Source organism: Geospiza fortis, unplaced genomic scaffold, assembly GCF_000277835.1.
Source record: "Geospiza fortis unplaced genomic scaffold, GeoFor_1.0 scaffold66, whole genome shotgun sequence".
NCBI classification, from domain to species: domain Eukaryota; kingdom Metazoa; phylum Chordata; class Aves; order Passeriformes; family Thraupidae; genus Geospiza; species Geospiza fortis.
Window position 1 is genome coordinate 7,625,303 of NW_005054312.1, and position 21,007 is coordinate 7,646,309.

Consider the following 21,007-nt stretch of genomic DNA (forward strand, 5'->3'; position numbering starts at 1 on the left):
CCCAAGGAACAGCCCTTTTCCTGCTACCTTTTGTCCTTTTCCCCTGCACAGAGAAGAAGTAGTCAGAACCTGTGGCTACCAAAAGGGCAGGTATTTTACTAATCAGAGCTCTTGCAGAGACTCAGAGGCATTAGAGCCTTGAACTGTTTAATAAAGCTTAAGAAAAAATTATTGTCTAATGGCCTAATATAGCTTAAAATAAACCCATTAACTGCTGACTTACAAAATACCCTGGGGTCTTTGTATGTGGAGGCAGAACACAGTTGTCAGAGGATTTATTTCCTTCATCTACAGAAAGAATAATCAGGACCAGCCCTACCCAGAATGATATGTGCTAAAGAGACACTTGGCAGTTGTCTCCCAAAAATATTCCAGGCACAATGCTTCAAACTAATTAGTACAGAGGTTGTTGTTGACAAGGGACACACAAAAACCATCCCTATCCTATGAAAAACCACAAAAGTACAATTTTGGAACTGGTATTGTGGAAAGGGTTTCACATCCACAAAGGCAGACATGACAGCTGCACATCCTTTCTCTGCTTTAATCAAATATTCCTTTTCAGAACTTCAAGAAAATACAAATGAAACAATCAGCCTGCACTGCTTCATGAAAATATTCATTTCCCATAAAACATACAGAGACTCTCTTAAATGCGCTTGCTGCTTTAGACAGTATTCCACTGGTCTGGATCACATTTATTTGAAACTTTTCAAGACAAAGGAATAACAGAAGCTGATTGCAGGCTCCTTATCATTTTTAGGAGAGATCCTCATTCTTCTTAGGCACCAAGCAAGGACAGACCAAGACACAGTGAGATTTGTCAGTCACAACTGATTTGTCTGTCAGCACCTGGATCTTGCTGGGTGCTGCACTCTTCAAGTGTTGGTTCTGTGAGCCAGGAATGGTCGTCAAGATCTTACTGGGTTGATCTTTAACTGAACCAAGTTGTTGTAGCTGTTGTCTGCTTCTGGGGTGAAGCCGAGCTCATCACTAACTCCAGAGCACCCATGGAGCCTATGGGAGGCCAGCAGAGCAGACAAGGTCACAGCATTCACCTCAGCCCCGCTTGGAATTTGCAAGCAGGAAAAATGATCACAGCACTCAACATGACCATCCAGCTGAAGACTTCTCTCCCACTAACAGCTGGACTTACATTTCATCCTCAGTGTGGAATCAAGTTGATTTTGGAAGCTTATTTTAAAGTCCGATGTGTTTTTAGCAATGCTATTTCTAGTTACAATTTAGAGATGGATTTTCTTTAATTCTGATTAATCTGTTAAATAAATATGCAAATATATCAAGTGCTCTATATAAAAATACATACACACAACAAACAACCCCTCATAATAAAAGCAAGATTAATAAAAATATGTACTGTACTATACATATGAAATGGCCATCTAGTTTTGAAACTATAAGGAAACAATTACACATAAACATAAGTCACAGGACATAACCTAAAAATAATCAGCATATATAAAATAATGGCATTGCCTCTTGAGCATCTCTCCTTTAAAAATATACAAAGAACCCAACCAGTGTTGCCTGAGCTTTTATAGCTACTGACTATAAGAAAAATTACCAAGAAGCTTGCGGATTTCTTCATTTAATATCTGAACAGGGAGATGAATAACATGCCACAGACTTTTTGGTTTTTTTAAAGAGAAGTTTAGCCTCCAAGACAGTGAAATACATCCTTCTCACTGAGACCTATACCCAGTTAGGATTTAAAGATTTTTAATTCTTACTCTGGATCTCCATACTCAGTGGAATGAGTACCTAACAGCAGTTTAAACACAGCCTTCAGCAGATCACTTTGATTTCTAATGACAAATAGAAAAACATTAAACAAAAATCAATGCACTGTTCACAGATGAAATATCTGACCTGCATAAAATCAAAAAACATCCTATGTGTGTTTTAAAACATCACCTTGTCTTGGGGCTTTTTGCCCAGGTGTAAATTGCCCTGAGCAGATCTGCCAGCAGATACCAGGGCACTTGAGCATTTCCATGAAGCACATGGGAAACTGCTGGAGGGCTGTGATTCAGAAATATAATCAACAGTCTTGTGCTTTATGTTCCAGTAAAGACCAGTGCTAGCTAAAGTCAGTATTTAGCCAGCTGAATATTCATCTTCCAAACTGCTTCAGATGGAGAACATACTATAACATGCTTTAGCAGAACAGTTTCAAAGACGGGCTACGGTCAGTGAACAGAACTCCTGAACAGCCCTGCTACAGACCATCCACATCCCACAGCTGACACAGACCAACAGTTTTCCCTGCATTTCCTGGGGGGAGTCCAATTAGAAGTTACAAATCTCCTTCTGTTCCAATAAGCTTTCTTAAAAATGGCACATACCACTGGTAGTAAATAATTGTTTCCCTGACAATTCTTATCAATACAATGCACAGCATCATAGCTTAATACAAATACTTTACAGACACAAAAGGACAGAACAAAAGCATGTAACAATGCAGCTCAGCTACTCTACTATATTACATGGCTGGGAAGAGTTTCCTTTCCTTTCCTTTGATCTTTTCTATAGAAATTGAACTTCTGGTACCAAAAAGCAAGCAATGTTTCTTTTTGGTGTTTTTAAAAAGCTGATGGAAAAAATGTGAATGAAAGAGAATACAGAGGAAATGAGCGAGATCATAGAAAAGCAGCTTTTAAAATATCAGCAATCTCGTATAATATAATAGTTATAGAGGAAAAAAATTAATAGGCTCAGCATCTCCTTAGTAAAATGGAGCAGAATATAGAGACCTATTTTCAGGAATAAAATACTGTCAGCTTCCCTGGTGATCTCAATTGCTTGATTTGTGCATATGTGTAGAGCTGGGGTCATTTTGTTTTATTCATTATCTTAACTAACAGGCTCATTAAAAACATGCACAAACTTGGACCAATGAATGCGGTGGGGAGAAGATCAATGAACACCTCAAAAACTGAAGGATAATTGTACAGGTTGCTAGGATAATAAAGAATAGAAGTTTATTATATTTCAGCTCATGTTTTCATGCCTTTATTACCCTTCCCAAGAAGACTTGCTGTATGTCCATAGATATTTAAAAATAGAGATAAATAAATTTTGTCCTTCTGAGTTTCCTTCGTTGCAGATGAAGCCACACATCATTATAAAATGTCACTTTTTGTTTTTACTGGCAGATTCTGAATGTACCCACAGCTATTCCTGGCTGGAAGGCATTTCTGAAGGATTCTGCTGTTGCAGACATTGTAGAAGATGCTTTTTGGGTTTAAACTTGATTTTTTTACTCTTGACATTTTTCCTCACTTATTTCTCTACCATGGCATGTTTTATACTTTAAATATCTGTAAGATGGAGTGACTGGATACTTCTTTAGCTTCACACAGTGAAGACCTTCCATCTGGGAAATAATGATGTAAACTTGTATGCCTCCTAACATTCAGGACACAGTGAGAGTCCTCTGTGAAGGGACTGGGAACTGAAAGCATTATGCAACTCTTGGGGGTATATTTCAGAAAGCATATGTCAATTTTTAAACTCAGGCATCATAGCAAAGTGATTGAAAAGAAATAGAACTTATGCTTATGTTCAAAAGACATCAGTAGCACAGTGCATCTGTGAATTCCTGTTCAAGTTCCACATGATTTTGGTTTCCCCAGCGCTGATCTGCTTGGCAGTGTGGTACCATTACACTCCAGTCTTCATGTCAAACTCGTGATGATTTTGTGTTTCATTAACAGTCAGGAATTCATCACATGCTTGTGTTCGGTCATTTGACTGTTCTTTATGAACCAAGTGCACCATTTCTTGTGATTTGCTGATATCTCCGTTTAATTCACTTGTCTTCCTGTCCTCCACTGCCCCTTTGCCATTGTTAATCACTAGCTTTTTCTTCTGCCCACATCTAGAAAGAAATAAAAATTAAATATTATAAATAGAGTACAACGAAAATAATAAAAAACTGAAGGTCAGTATTTAGGAAAAGGTGATTGGAAATTAAAATTGTGTCTGCCAGTGCAGACTTACACCATACAAAGCGTAAAGTTTCCCCATACTGCATATTTTATTTTTGAAAGCATCCACCATTATATGCATAAAATTTATTAGGACCTCACTTATCTAATTTATATTTACTGTTACTACATGTAGCAATAACATTCATTACTGAAGGATAGAATTTTTTTTCTGTCAATTGAATTTATCCACATTTATGAACTTTGTAAATAGCCCTACTATGAAGACACCTTCAAAATCCAGGCTTGGGACCACAGCTTTGAAAATGCACAAATTCTTAACCAAGCAGAAAATCTGGATCAAGCTCTCACCTCATTAAACAGGACAACTGTTTTTCCTTTGTCTTAGCATGTCAAGCTTAGAGGCCAACCAACAGTAAGGAAATATGGAGAACTATTCTGGCTGCTGCCTGCAGCACAGCTCCTTGGGATGTTCAGGTAGGAAATAAATAGACACTGTGATTTTAAAGTTAGACTTGCTGCAGGACTGCCCAACAAACCTTATATGTAGCTCTGAATTAAAACACATGCACACACACAATCTTTTAAAGAGTCACCAGTCCAAAGCTGATGCACACTGGTTATTGTGGGCTGGGTATCCTTCAGCACAGTAAAATAGCACTACTTACACAGCTGTCAGATTTACTGTTTACATGACTCCCTGGCTACACAGTGCTGGACATCCTACTTGTCCTCAAACAGCCTTGTGTAAAGTGAATATGCAGAGCCCAGCATGCCTAAGAGGGACAATGTGTCTGTGAAGTTGGACTTTTAAGTCCTTTCTTCTTAAATGAAGCATATTTATTCCTGGAGGACTGATTCGGCTGTTCAATTTTACTGAGATGCTTCTGAAATAGCTTTTTTATCATGCCTACTGACTCATAGATGAGGGTTATTTTATCTGAAGTAGCTCAGTTCACTCTGCTAATGCTACACACACCCTTGGGAATGATTTCCTGCTCTGCAGCCATAAAATGCCAAAAGACACCAGCAAGGAGCTGTGGAGCTCCACAGCCTCCTAAAAGAGCAGCTCCGAGTGCTCTGCAACCAACAGACTAGGAAAAAATGTGCTCACTGCTTCCTGCACAAAAATCTCCACATATTATATAGTCATTCTGATGAAAAAGGAGTTAAAATCCAACATTCAAGTAGCAAAGAGTTACTCTGTTTAAAAGCTCAATTTTAACATTCAAGTAGCAAAAAGCAGTTGAAAACAATTGGCAAGAAACCTCAGAACAGGCCCCAGAGAAAAGAGAGGTAAGAATATTATAGCCCATCCTTTAGGCTAGGGTTTTTCCAATTTCCCAGCTAACTTTTCACAGATCATTGCATTACTTTTCACTCCTCAGATTCTTCATCTGTAAAATGGAGTACATAAAGCTACTGAGAGCTCAGAGAGCAATGTTAGCATATATGCTTGCGACTGCCAGCTGTGATACTGGCTCTTGTTCAGAAGAAACAGAGTAGCAGGTTTTCACAGAATCACTGTGACTGTCTAAGACAGCCCTTCATGCTGCACACAGACAATGCTTTAATGGTGGAGGATTATTCCTGGCTCATCCTGTGGTTGTTACTGTCTGTGTTCATCTCACAACTTCCACTCTCTGTGAACCCAATTTTCCCATTAATAACGAATAGACAGAGGGTAATCAGTTTTCTGTGATCTGTGTACAGTTAGTTTCCATTTCCAAGACTAAACGGTTCATGTAGCTGCTGACTTCAGGGGAGTGGTTCCAGGTGAGTGTGAAGGCTGATGTGTGACCTGTGCAGGACATGGTGACCTGGGTCCCTACACTACAAGCCACAGAGCTTTGCAGAGGATGCTCTTTCCTGTCGTTTGCTACTCTGCTCTTCGAGAAAGCTTTGGAGACTCTCAAGGAAGAGAAAAGTGAGGCAGTGTGTTTTGGAAATGTAAAGGGGTGGCCTTACCTTCTGAGACTGTTGACAGCAATGCACACTGCCAGGATCAATGCAAGCACCACCAGAGAAACAACAATGATCAGCCAGTCTGCAGGGACAGATGAGGGAGGGCAAGAGAGAGTGTGAATGTATCTCATGTGGTTTTGCCATTTCACACAACTGCAGAAACACAATCTCTTCTACTTCCCATAAGCTGTCACACTCTTTTCCTAGCTTCCATGAATGTTTGTTTGGTGTACAAAATCTTTCTGTGCAAATCAAACACATTTTCATCACTTAGCTATACACAGGCCAGCTCACATTAAATACCCCATCACTATCGTCACCTGCTAGCACTTTGGTGGGCATATGTGAAGAGGACCTGTTTCACTGATTTACTCCAATGGCAAAAGAAAAAGCTCAGCATGACACACCTACAATCTCAGGCACAGAAGCAGGATGAGTTTTAGCACATTTTTAGTAAAGCAGGTTTCACAACCTTCCTAGTAGCCTACTTTCTACTACCATTATAGCTCTGCTACCATTACAGATGGGGGTCCTCTCCCAAGAGCTATGTCCTGTATTTTCTTTGTTTGAAACAACCGTTCTTGTTTAACAAGACTCATACATTAATTTGCAACAAATTACCTCTTCTAATTAGTTAATTATTAGTACTCCATGGTGAAAAACTGATAGGCATTCTTTTCGTAGCATGCTTTTCTTATATCTCCCTTCAGTTTTCCCTGCAAATGATGAGTTCTTCAAAAGGTGCTTCAAAGGTTACCTTCCCAAAATTTTCTGTGTGCTCTTCTCCATTTTTTCCCTGTGACTAATGCAATGCCTTGAACTGAACACAGAATTTCACCTCTGGACTTGCTAGGCCTAAGTACAGTGGGATAATAACCTTCTCTGTTTTAAAAATGACTTTACCACTAATAAGTCCCAGAATATATTTGCATTCTTTTGCAGTTGTATCATGCTGTTGGCTTCTTTTTATTCTGTTTTAGTCTGCACACTCTCTTCTGGAGAGCTTGTCTCAGCTCAACATTCTCATGGATATCATGCTATGCATATAACTTTATCAAGTTTTGCTTGATTTAATTTCAGTTTATAAAAGTTAATTAAATCTTATTCCCACTCCCCAAATGCATGGTTTCTCTTATCTTAATATTGCTGAAAAACTATATGAGTTACAATATGCTCTGTCTTTCGGACTACTTGTGAAATGCTGAATATGATTGGATCCAGAACAAAGCCCGAACAAAGCATTTGACCTTCATTTTCATCTCTTACTTCAGTTCATATGAATAGAATTCTGTCCTTGGATTTTTAAAACATTTGACTTCAAAAACCCACCTGGTACACGGGCCGACCTTGGTTGTGAATCTATTTTTGTTGTGGCGGTCTCTCCAGGGGAAGTTGTGGATTCATAATGTCCCTTGTTTGGTCCTTGGTTGCCATATACACTAGAGGTAGAGCCTGAAGAACAAAAACTCCAGCCATTAGGCCAAATATGCTTGATGGATATTTAACAGCAATGTATTAAGACTGCAACTTAAACAGTGTAAAAATCATATTCTGGAAAGTCCATGCTGAAGCAGTGTTTATAATGAAGTGTTTATAATGAAAATTATCATGAAAATTATCACACAGACTATAAGCATGACAGTCATTTGAACTATGGCTAGCTTTAGTACTTTGAGAAGCAAAACTCATGGCTTTCCCCTCTTGTCTCCCTCATATGTTTCAATTCTATTCTGACACAGGATAAAACTGAACACCTAAAACTCTAATGCTGCCAAAAAATAGAACAATAGTTCTCTGAATGCTTGTGACTTTTGCAGCTAGAGTGGGACTCTAAAAATTAAAAGTAATCTTTTCCTAATAGAAAAAAGTGTTCTCTGCAAACTTAGATGTGGATCCTCTTGTCCTTTTTAATAAGTTGTGTAATTTGGTTCCAAGATGGTATTAGATATTAAATCAGTCTCTCATATTTTCTAAGCTGGTCATACTGCTTAAACTTTTAGGCAATTACATTCCTGGCCCGTGCTATTACCATAAGGGTATCCCAAGTCTAAAATTATCAGCAGACTATAGGAACAGTAATTTCATTATCACTACCAAAAATACATTACAGATCTCCACCTCTCTGAAATCTTCCAGACACTAAGAAATTAAACACTAACTCTAATCAGCTGTAAAGTTCTTTTTCTTTATCACACATTACAACTTATTTCTGTCCAGTATTTCTGATCTCATTTCCTAGTAACAGCTGGCAAATGCAAAACTGAGAAGCATGTTTTATTCTTTCTGTGAAGCACAGCCAGCAAGCAGCTCATGCATTTTCCAGATGTTTTTATTATTTTTGTTAACAAGAAACTAATTGACTGGCGTGTTGTTTGGTACTATCTGGCAACAAAGGACAGAGCATAAATTCAACAATGAAAAATCTTGATCTAGCAGCAAAGAAAGCTGACCAAGAGGGACCTACTAACTTGTATACACTACATCTCAGCAGATTTTTGAGCTTTTCCTCCACAAAACCCCTTAGAAAGGCATTCAGGCATTCATTAAAATTTGTGTGCTTAGAAACCTGCTACATTTGCTGCTCCCCTGAGCACTGAGAAGAAGCAGCAAGGGTCAGCCACGTTCCCTGCTGTTCTGGCTCTGGGGAGGTGCTTGCAAGTGGCAGGGAGGGAACCTCAAAAGCCCTCTACATTTCATTTTGGGAGCACACCAGATTTTCTTTCTTAACGGGCAGTTATTTTTTGTGTCCCTTCAGTGGACTGACTTGTTATGCTGCGGACACTTGGACATTTGGTGTGGTCTGACCACAGCTTAAACATTGCTGTAGAAAAAAAGCAAGTGAAAAAAAGTGGTACAGTACATCAAACCATTCATTTGATCAGAGAAGGCCTTTAACAATGCATTCATGAATCTTTTCCATTCCATTTCACCTATACTGGGCAACATTACAAATGAATGAACCCTTCAATAAGCTTTTTGATGACAATCATAGTGCGTTAGTAATTCCCATAAACTGTGTTCTTAAAACACACCAAGAGAAGGTAAATGAAAAAAGGAAGAGTTTTGAGAAAATGGCATTCTGAGCCTTTTGCCAGGATACTGACATTATTCCCACTGAGAAAAGATTCAAACCTGTTCTTACAGGTTTTATGTGATTAAAACAGAAAGGTAGCAAACATTTTTTCATAGTGTGTAATGTCTACACAAAAAAATTAAGAAGGGAGCTTAAATTAATTAAGTGAATAGGGCCTGTGAAATGAAAGAAATGTGTTTTAGTAGGAAGACATTATTTAAAACAGATTTCACTTTCCAATAAAATTCTGACGAATACATATTTTGCATTATATTCCTATGCCTATGTCAAAATACTATAAACAGGCAATTTTGTTAAGAGTTGAATTTACTGGTTTATACAAAATTCTTGAAAAAATAATTAGCCCAAGTTCTACCTCACAATATATTAATTAATACTAATGAATTATTAAAAGAATGAGCTTTCAAGTGTTTTCTGTATAATGCTGTAAAAATATAGGTACGTAACCTTGTTTATATGCAATGAATGTCCACAGAGCATTGGCAAAATTCTGCTCTGGAATGGTTCCACTAACTTCCAAGAAAGTGCATGAAAACAGTGTTTGGATTAGCTGAATTGGGGAAAAAACCCCTTACTATTAGGATGGTTATTTGTGTGGAAACTACATTTGGGAATAAGGAAAAGTCCCTTCATTTCCCATGTTATTAGCACGTGACCACACATTAAAAAAAATACCAAAGGCTGTATGTAGTAGAATAGGCAAACACTGTTAACTGCAGTAACTTCATCAGAAGAATAACCCTTTGAAAAACAAGGCTGTTCACAAATGAAATGTCAGTTACAGCCCAGTAACAGCTATAACTAATCACTGGAAAGATACCAACAGCACATATAGCTAGGGAAAAAATGGTGTCACAGAGAATTACCTCTCTTTAGTACTTATTCAGCCAATTTAAAAGGTTACAAATGGGGAAAAAGTGACAGATACTTAAGGGTTACATAGCTGTCATTTGTGCCCAGCGAAAAAAGAAAGACAAAATGCTATCACAAATATATGGGCATGAGCAGAAAGTTTGCATTTCTTCGTTTCAATAGTTGTGTTACCACATGCTGATAACAGAATACAAGAAAAGCTTACTTGCAAAACACTATTTTCAGCCTTTACCTAATGCTTTTACTAGAAAGAGATACCATTCATGACATCTTATCAGCAGGTTAAAACCAATAACAAAACCCAAAAAGGAAATCATAATATGACAACCATTTACAATTATGCTTAGTACACATTTTTGGACAATAACAATCGTCCACAATAGCAACTTACTGACGGATAAATGAAAATGGTTATAATTCACTATTCTTACTGGTAGTAAGAGAAGTCTGCAAGGGAATAAAACGGTCTTCAATGTCTGAAAAAACTCCAGGTATCCCATGGACATGGAAACCATCTGTGGTGTTTGCTGGTTCCCCTTCCCTTCCAGGTGCAGTGCCAGGTGCCAGCGGCTCCTTGGTTGCTTTCTCTTGGTCAGCGTCATCCATGGACTCTATGACTGCCATGATGGTGGCATGATCAGGGAGCACTTACAAAAACCACCACCCACATCATGTCCTGGGCCACAGCAAGCCAGAAGGCACCTTCACCTTCCTCATGCAAAGCACAGAAGGAGGGGAGAAGACATGAAGGCCTCTCCTTATTCCATACTGTCACTGGCTTCTGAGAGACCCTTAAGCTCCACATCTATGCTCAGCCTGTTGGAGCAAGATGCTAGTGACATACACAGATACCAGTGACAGAGGGAAAGGGGAGACCTTTAGAAGAAGAGACTTTAGCAGCAACAACCTGACCCTGTAACTCAGGAGTGAGCGGCCTCACCTCTGTCAGTCTTGCCTGGCAATACACAGGGGAAGAGAAGTAAGAAACTGATGGCAGAATTTAAGGGATGTTATTCTTTAATGAATGCACTGCCCTCACCACTGGGACACCACTGCCCAGTGAGGGTGCTGCTGCTGAGTTGCAGGATCAAGTCATCTGATTAGCCTGCCAGAGCACCTCCACCACACCAGCCATGGTGCCAAAGCATATCCAGCCTAATGCCACTGATGCACAAGAAAGGAAGATGAGGCTGAGGATTCAGAATCACCAAAGTGCATGTCTCACAGAACATTTGGGAGATCACCTAAAAACATGCTTCAGCAAAGGTCAGAAACCACCAAGTACACCAGCAAGAAGGAGCAAGGAGTCCCTTAGGCCTCACTCACAGATCCTATGCCAGGTTTTTCACTGCAAGTCCACACTAAGAATGAAGATCCCCAGGATGAGAAAGATAGTGAAAGAAGTAATCTTCAGCAGAGATAATGTCTCATTTCACACCACACATGAGAAATGAGAATGATCCATTATTCTTGCTGGTACCCATCAGAAGAGAGTCATTACCAGCTGTGGTCACACTGGCTGTGGTCCTGTGGAGGACTTCATCCCTGGGCGTATCCGTGGGATTTGTGATGCCTTCAGTGCCCTGTCCTGGTTCATCATCTGAAGGCAGAGGTGTTTGAGTTGGCTCTTTGTGGTGGGCACCCTCAGGAGAGGAAGCAGATGTCACCACAAGGTGAGGTGCCCATGCTTCCTGGGTTACATCTTCTGGTGCCAGAACGTCATTGGAGGCTGTGACTGTTGTGATGATGGCCAAGTTAACGTCAAAAACATTTTAAAAATGCACCTTACATATTACTCCCTCTTTATTTTTAGTAAACTCTACCTTTTAAATTTATTTGCCTATGTAGACTATGCAGGGATAAGAAAAACAAAATAAAACAAAGCCACAAGCAAAGACTATCCTCTGCATATGACACACTCTTTTTGGTTTGCCTCTTCCTTCATTAATATTCACAGTGCAGCCTAAAATACTGGTTTTGAAAATACCTAGTGAACACTGTTTAGAAGTGAGAAAACAGCAATATTATTTTCAAAATGAGTATAAGAATTCCTCTTGTTACACAGCAATCAGATTAGAATGACTTAATTAATAACATCTGAAAAAATTGCAAAATCATACTTGGGTTTTTGTATTTGCAACTGACCTGTCAAACCTCATAAAGTTTGAAAACAGTGAACTGGGAAACTTTACAGAATCTCATTCGTATTTAGAAAACATGAGCAGATGATAGAGAACACAAGCTTTTTAATCTACAAACTATATTTTTAATCCACACAATTTGTAGTTTTCATAGCTCTCTGTCAAATCCTAAATGTTGAAGATTAAATAATCCAGATAAAAATGGATTTAGAGGTAGAGAAGCAAAAGGATAACAGCTAATTTTTCCTTAGAACATCTTTTTTACAAAATGCAGGAAGAAAAGATGCAAAAAGTTCCAAACAACTTCAGTGTGATAAAAAATATCTTATTGTATTAAATAAAAAAGAAGTATTTTGAATGAGAATAATTTTAAATGGATAACATGCAGAGTTTGGGAATTTAAGTTAGAACCTTGCAGAACTATATAAACAAACTCCAACAGATTATTTCAAATTTTACAGTATTAAGAGAATACGTTGAAAAATTAAGACCAGGAATGACCAGACATGAAAAACAAGTGTTTGCACTACCAGCCACCTCCAAAAACCAACTGTTTTCACAGTTAAAAATACACTCAAGCAAAGTCAGGGGGCATAAGAAACAGGGCACACAGGAAAAAAATATCCTTAAGCAGACAGGAATTCTTGTTGGGATATTCACATGTAACAAAATAATAAAAAACATTTGCACTGTAAATTCACAACAAGAATGCACACTTTGAAGACGAGAAAGACAAGGAAAGAAGTCAATTTCAGAAGAAATAATGTCTCACTTCACACCAGACATGAGAAATGAGTACAATCCATTATTTTTACTGGAACCCACTAGAGGAGAGTCATTACCAGCTTTGTTCATAGTGGCTGTGGTCCTGTGGAGAACTTCATCCCCAGGGGCATCCGTGGGATTTGTGATGCCTTCAGTGCTCATTTCTGATTCATAATCCCAAGGCAGAAGTGGTTGAATTGGCTCTTTGTGGTGGGCACCATCAGGAGAGGCAACAGCTGCTATGATGGTTTAATAACAGATGATTTAAGCACGGATTATTTAATAGCTGTGAATTCCATGTGTGTGCTGCTGCGGCCTTCCCATTACCTCCCATCCAAGCCTCCTGTTCCCCTCAAAGCACTGTTACCCTTTTCTCTCCACAAAAAGGGCAGAGAAGGGAGACCTTGTGTACATCATCACTGCTCTCTCACAGTTTTGGTGAGACATATCCATTTGCTGTCCTTGCCCACTTTTTTACTTAATCAAAAAGACTCCTGAGGGCAGTGGACCCAGGGAAAGGCACAGAGGCAGAAGTCAGAAGGATTCCCTGACCTGCATCCCAGGCTACCTACAGAGTCTCAGCTTCCTTGGCACTGTCACTTGCTCTCACAGTGTGTTTCACACTACAGGCATCAGTACTGAAATACTGACAGTCAAGAAGACATGAAGGCCCCTGCTTCTTACTCCACCCTGTCACTGGCTTCTGAGAGACCCTTAAGCTCCACATTTAAGCTCAGCATGTTGGAGTGAGATGTTGGCAAAATATACAGATTCCAGTGGCAGATGGAGAGGAGATACCTCCAGAAGAAGAGATCACACCATGTTTTTAGAACACTATGTTGATGTTATAAATACTGTGTTATATCAGAATGGATTGCTGTGTCTTAACAATTTTATAGATTCCAGCCTCTTATCATTGTATGAATGAACCAGAGGGATAAAGATTTCGGTAAAGTCTATGAAAAGAACACTCTCTCACCAGATGAATATTCACAAATGGAATGGATTAACCTCTTGAGGTACAAATATGCATAAGTATGGATTCAACTTTATGATGAAGACAGTCTGGTAGGACCAAATAATGTAACTTATGTAATGAGCTGGATGCAATTGCACAGCCATGCTCCAGTAAGGAATGAAAAGCCCTCTAAGTGGTGGTGGCAAGTAAAGAACAAATGTTTTATAAAACTAAAACTGAAGCTAAAATTGAAATCTTCTGTTTCACCACTATCCAGACAGGGCACAGAGAAAATTAATCACTCTACAGTTTATGAGATTATTTTAAGAGATCAGTAATTACTCCTGTCTGCAAGTTCATGCAAGATCTTTCCAGGACAGGCCATCTGAGAGACACAAGTGATGCAGCATACATAACAGACATTATTACTGGTACCTGTAGTGGAAGACTCTCTTTCATGATTGCTCTCTCTGGAAGGAGTAACTCTATCCATTCCAGCAGGCTCTGTGGCATAATCCTCTCCCTCATCCCAGCCTGGGTACACCAGTGGCTCTCGCGCTGAGTCGTTCTGTTTGGCCCCACGGCTGGGGACCATAGCTGTTGTGATGATGGTGAAGCAATTATGAACTCAGTATATAAAGATCCATTTCTCACATTATTCTCCTCTTCAGTTCTTGTCTTTATGACTGGTCTTGCTCACATATCTACTACATTTAATGGCAAAGAGAAGTAAAGTAGATTTGCTTCTCATCCTCGTTTATATTTAGAAAAGCGGCCAACTGTCATCAGTAGGACCAAATCCTTCCTCAAAATGAGCATATGCATTTTAGAATCAAGTTGTGTTACTGTTTTTCAGAAGTATTTATCTGAATCTTGCTGTCAAGTTCGTACTGTTGAATATTAAACAGAATTTAAAACCTCAGACATAAATAACTGCAAGGATATGACCCATCAGTAAGATTTTAATCACATAATTTGAGTGTGTTGACTATATCCAATTTCTTCTCAAAGTTTCACTGTTTCATTAGTTGCAGCATCTCCAGGAAAACACACAAAGAGGTGTGACAAAGGGTAATGCTAGGTCATGGCCAGATTTGTGAATGGTGCACACAATGAATAAGACAGCATACAGACGGAGAATATCTGATCTTGTAGTTATTTAGAAAAACACCATCCACGTCAACTAACCTGTAGATTTTATTACACAATCAAAGCAAAAGAGTACCCAAATTGTGTAAAAAAGCATAAACCTTCTTAAGCCCTTCAACCCAATAAGGGGGGCAAAAAAGCAGGAAGTTTGCCACAGTGTGTTACAATTTTAATTGCAGTTAGGCCATTATGTATTGGCGTAGTAGTGTAGGATAACAGATTATCAGAGACCTGCATTTGATAATCCACAAGGGCAGATGATGACTGTGGTGCATTCACTGTTGGCAGTGCTTAGTACAGCACACCTGTCATTACCTTGTAAGTTTGGTACGCTCACAGGAACAGAAATTAAAATATATTAATTTTCATTTACCACCTTTACAGTACGATTTTATCTTTTATGTTTCAATTGATTCAACCAATGAAAGAGAGAAGCCTCTCTTATTCTACATTGCTTTGTCCTCTTCCCTTCATATTGCTATAGTTCAAAAGTGGGATGAGTAAACAGTTTAGATAATTTTTTTTAGATATAACTGTGATTAACAAAAACTGGGAAAAAAAATCCCAGGACCAAGAATGACTTGCAACAGGAGAGCGAACACAGTTGCCAAAGGAGTGAAAAATGCAGCACACATTATTATTTTTCCACTTAAGCCTTCTCTGTTTCCTGCAGACAAAACCCTGGCTGACAGCCTGTTGAAAGCTTGTGACTGCATGACACACAACACAAAATGTAGGAGACAGTTACAGAATTAACCTACTAAAGGTCTTGACATACAAGACAAATAGAAGAGAAGCATCCAGGAAAAGTCTAAAGAATATACTAATTAAAAAAATAATAATGTAACATCAAAATTGCTGAGGTTTATTGACAGAACATGTGTTATGGCCTCAGAATGCAAAAATGTGAGTAAAACATCCTAAAACCAAATTTTTATAAAACTCTGAAAATTTGCTAAAATGTGACCTGCAATATTACCTGTAGAAGTTTCCTTTCCAAAATAATTTTCACCTGCAGTAGTAAATCCATGTTGTTCAGTACTGCCAGTGGTATTTGCAGGGTTTTGTTCTTGACTGATCCCTCCAGAATGAAGGCTGTGTAATAGCAGATGTTGGGTTGGTCCTTGATGCTTTTCATTTTCACTTGTAACTAGTGCTGGTAAGATTGTGATTGAATCAAAAATGATCAAAATACTCAACATCGTCATATTATCCTTATCATCATAGTCTACATAACAAGGGTGTTTGGCTTTTGCATTTTGGCTTTTTCTTGTTGTTGCATTTCATGTGAAATGAAAGATGAAAGAAAACAGAAGTCCTTTGAAAACCTGATCACACAAAAGCATCACCAGGAGCATCAGAAGATTTAAGTACACTAGAAAGGATCCCAATGACCAGTGGAAGATAAGAGATATCCAAGAACCAGAAGAGTTCATAGAAACAACAGCTTAAATATTTCATATTTATTATTAGAAACTTAACTGTTGAGTTTGTTCGTATTCTGTGTTTTTAAAGTAAAACACTGATGAATCTTTTCTTTTGAGTTATCTCAATTGCATAATTACAAAGCTGGCCCTAAGGAAATTGTAATTTCTTCTGAGATTGGATGAATTAAATAAGGAGGTTCATGTAAGTAGATAAGCATACTTATTTTGAACTCAATAATAATTAAAGCTCTCACCAATAAAATTAATTCACTGCTTACTCTTTAACTTGCTGTTGTTTACACAGCAGAAGATGCAGTCAGCTGAAGTACCACCACCATATGAGATGCTCTAACGAAGGTTTGGAAAAGATACATCAGGAAACCTAAGATAAGCATAAGAACTCAGCTGGAAATATATTTGTCTTAAGTATCAAACATTTCCATGAATGGTATATAAGAGTAAAGCTAAGGTCCTTAATCAGAGCATGCAAAGAATGAGCTGGATGTGTCATACATGTCATAAGTTACCAGAGAGAGAAACGATGCTATTTCCCAAGAAGAGAAAAACTGGAGGAATATTTATCTTCACATTCAGGCAATGAAATATTTGTAAGGACAGCGCTCATGCAAATGTAGTTCATAATTTTAAAATTAAACTGAACACATATACATTATCTTACAAAAAAAGAGGCAATATTAATCAATGTATGAATACAACTGATCTAACAATACTTCACCACTAAAAGAAAGTTATCACAAAAACCATTTCTGTGTGATTACAGAATCTGTTCTAACGCCAACTGCATAAATTTATGCTGTTCAAAACAATCTCAGAACCAGAAGGACACAGAAAAATAGCTTGAGGATGCACTCTGTAGCTCTTACCTACAGAATTCAACATTTTGGTATGTCAGTTGGCTACTGGCACTAGCACTGATAGCAAAATTTTCACCCCCAGTTCATCTGGAGGTAGTGTATTATCCTTTGTAAGACAATTTATGTATTGGAAACACTAGCTCCCTTTTTTGTCTTTTATCTTCAGATTTTAGAATAGAAATTTTGAAGTGGAAAAAGGAATTTTTTTCTCACCAAAAGTTACAGTCTGCTCAGTTTTATTGCACACTACTGGTAGTGCAAATTTTAAAATACCAGAGATGTGAGGAGAAGCGGCAAGAAATGAACTTTGTATACATAAGATAGACTTGAATTGACAGATGAATGTTACAGACACCACCTTTGAGGTCTCTAGCACAAATAATGTAAAGGTATTACTCCGAACTGATGAACTGAGGCTAATGATGTGAGAACACAAACAGCTGCACCCCGAGTGTCATACTTCACTGAATTATATCAGAAATCTGAGTATTATCTCAAATGCTTGATTGCTTTACCCCTGCTAGCAGAGCTAGAATCCTGCTCCTCTTCATCTGTAAAGGTGGGGTTCCAATGGCCTTGTGTGGTGATTTCCAGAAGTGTTTCGTGTTGTGAGTCCACAGCTGTTGGGACAATGGAGGATTCAATGCTGACCATGCTCTAAATCTACTGTCTGTGTGTACCATAAAGGTGATGGAAAATGGAACTTCTTGTATAGCCTAGCTGTAGTCTCTTTACTCTTCTTATCAAATCCCTTCACAACAAACCAGTTGCTCTTTTCTTTGCATTCAACAGATGCAAAACTTCCCAAGAAAAATGGGAAAAACAAGCAGCAGAAGAAAAATGTAGAGTAGAAGCAATGCAAAACCAGTAGAGCAGTTGTAGAAATTTAAACTCATGTTTTAAGAATAATGCTGGACCTAAGGAATATGGCAGGTATCTCAATAGACATAAAACATGCTTGCTAAGTCCTCAAGGAGTACTCAAGAAGTACCATGTTAGAATACCCATGACTGAGCAAAAAAACGACGGCCAGCAAAAAAATGAGAGCACCTTGACAAGCACCAGGAGGCCAATATTAGTCAAGTTATAATACAATTAAAAAGATATAAACCAGAACTTCTCCAAGAGTCTGTGACCAGAGACTGAATAGACTTTCACCCATGGATCATGCAGACACCATCAGGCTGTCAAAGGTATGGAATGCAGTACATCTGTGGGACAAGTTACCAATGCAGAGTCTCAAAGATGAATAAACACCAAAACTATCCAAAGCATAGGAAGAAACATAAGAAGTCCCAAAGCAAGATAAATTCCTGATTTTGCATTTTCTACTAAAAATGGAAATCACTGCTGAAAAAATGCAAATACTGCACTATCTTAGAAAAAATAAAAGGCTTATGAATAGTGACTGCTGATTAAATAAGAGCACAGACAACAGACACATTAAGATGTACTTACATTAAATAAACCTACAGATATAGAACAGATTAATATCTTTGTACAAGTAAGAGCATTAGAGTATAGTCATTAACAGGAACATCTATGCTAAAAAACCCCCAGGGCTGGGGCCATTCCCTGGTCATAAAGACAAGTAGCAGCTTGTGCACTTCAGTGACACATAGCATTTAGCTTTGACCTTCATATGTGGTGTTTTTCTGGTTTTCAGACAAAATTATTTCACCTATGGATGGCTTTTGAATTAAAGAAGAGTTCTCAGATGATCACTGTGGGACTATAGATACGACGAAAATAAGGCTATGTATTAAAATATCTCAGTTGTAATACTGGATGATGCCTAGGCATCTGAGGTCAAAAAACAAATCAGATGAGTTAGAAGACTCATCTGTGTGTAGAAGGTAGCAAACACAAGACTGTATTGTTGACAGTTCCCAATGAAAAAGGGACTTGGGGTTTGGTCTTTCCAAATTGTGCCTGAGCATCTTCAACAGAGAGGAAGAATGCTATTGAATAGATGTAGGTTATATATAACATGACCTAGAATTATTTTAATACTTAAAATAAACCAATAGAATGAAAGATAAATTTTTTGTCTTGAATAATCATGAGTAAACGCAAACCTTTGAATAAACATGAAACTGATATACTAATTCTAAGTAGAGAAAGAACGGACATTATTTTATGCTAAGGATCTAAGATAATTTTCCAGTCACAAAAGAGGTATGTCTGAAGCCAACAGCTGATGAGAAGATCATCCAATTTTCACAAAATAAATGCATGACAAAGTAGTAGGAGAATCAGGTAAGAGAGGAAAATCAAGAAAGATACTATCCAAAGAGAATAGAAGTTCCTTACTCGTGCTGCGAGCATGCTCGTCCTTGGCCACACTCCTGCCCTGGCCTGGAAACATGGTGGGATACACAATCTCCTCAGAAGAGTCTTCATCGTCTGAATCACTGCCACTGGAGGTCACATCTGCTGTGGTGATGTTAGATCTGCCATGAAGCCTTAACCCACAAGGCTGAGTGCCACTGCTGGTGGCACTTCAGCTTTCCTGCCTCCCCTACGCGCAGCCTTACAATCACAGAGGAGAATTTACAGCCCCAGTGCTTCCCAGGGGCCATAGCTGCTCCTGGCCTTTTCACTCACAAAGGGTTCTCCCCTCTGCCATGGCCCTGATGAAGCTGCCCCTCTAGAGCTGTTGGATACATTTTGGGACTCTCTGCATAGTCACAGCACTAACCATGCCCTGTCCCCTTCTAGCAGATAGAGCAGAGCATACTGGCTTGAAAACTTTTCCCTCCCCCCCACTAAAAGTCCTTCTCATTGGAACAGTCTGCTCCTAAACTGCTTCCAAACAGGAAGAAAGACAGACCCAGGTACATGCTTTACATAATGGCATGCTCCCAGACTCATCCCTTTCAGACAGGCAGAATGCTTCCATGGCACATGGACAATGTGCACAACTGCTCCATTGCTACCGCGTCTACACTCTGTGACAGGGAGCCAGGGACTTTGCCTCTCCTGCTTCAAGTACCGTGCAAGGAACAGCAGTGAGAGATGCCACACATCCATCCCCCCTTCCACCTAGAGTTTGTGCAGCTTGCTGCCCTGCTCTCTGGTAATTCAGCCCCTAAACCAAGCAGCCTCTGAGCATGGCATTCTTTACCCCTGGTTGCTGGCGTGGGCTCTGGCGTCTTCTCTCCAGGATTCGACCACCACCAGTTGTCTGGGAACGGATTCCACCAAGCCTGGGTGGTGGTTTTCTCCAGGTTGTCATGATGAGGCCCTGGAGCTGTTAGGACATGGCTCATTTAACCAAGATCTTGTGTGTGATTATTTCTGGAGAAGCAACTTTTCCTCCAGCAAAGTCCACTCCACCAGCAGCAGCACCTTGAGCACGCTCATGCCCACAGATGGATGTGACAGCAGGGTGAATGTATGAACCCATGGTGTCATTACATTCCTCCAATGCCTAGCCAGATGCAAGCACTTTGGGCAGTCCCAGGAAAGAACATGCTCCCTTGAGAGTAGCCACCAAAAAGCCCCGTGGGGCTTTTCACTGCTCCACGTTCCATAAGGTTAATGAGTTCCTCACAGGCTCTGACAGCAGGAGAGAGCAGATAGTCCTTGAAATAGAGCCCAGAATGAGGAACATCCACCAAGATGACATAAAATCAAAAGATGAAAGAAGTATCCAAGGCAAAAGGGATACCCAGAGATAAGCACACCCAGAGAAGCAAACTGGTCTTCTACCAACAAGCCCATGAAGCCAATGCTGCCAAGGACCTGAGCTCAGAACTGAGGCCATTCCTCTCGAAAGACACATGC

The 21,007-nt window shown here is 39.1% G+C and overlaps 1 protein-coding gene across 4 annotated transcripts in view; it reads right to left on the reverse strand.

Annotated features, from left to right (window-relative positions):
- Positions 1-274: 274 nt before the first annotated feature.
- Positions 275-21,007, reverse strand: part of CD44 (CD44 molecule (Indian blood group)) — a 51,251-nt gene continuing 30,518 nt past the window's right edge. Inside the window, exons 7-15 of one of the 4 annotated variants that reach the window (XM_031055839.1) lie at positions 17,734-17,838; positions 15,896-16,072; positions 14,203-14,364; positions 12,887-13,048; positions 11,405-11,638; positions 10,335-10,520; positions 7,266-7,388; positions 5,940-6,018; positions 275-3,901 (exon numbers count right to left, since the gene is read on the reverse strand). In XM_031055839.1, coding sequence (XP_030911699.1) covers positions 3,685-3,901; positions 5,940-6,018; positions 7,266-7,388; positions 10,335-10,520; positions 11,405-11,638; positions 12,887-13,048; positions 14,203-14,364; positions 15,896-16,072; positions 17,734-17,838 — 1,445 coding nt within the window. In that variant the 3' untranslated portion in view covers positions 275-3,684. The remainder of the gene's footprint in view (positions 3,902-5,939; positions 6,019-7,265; positions 7,389-10,334; positions 10,521-11,404; positions 11,639-12,886; positions 13,049-14,202; positions 14,365-15,895; positions 16,073-17,733; positions 17,839-21,007) is intronic. The other 3 variants (XM_031055836.1, XM_031055837.1, XM_031055838.1) reach the window with 3 other exon arrangements.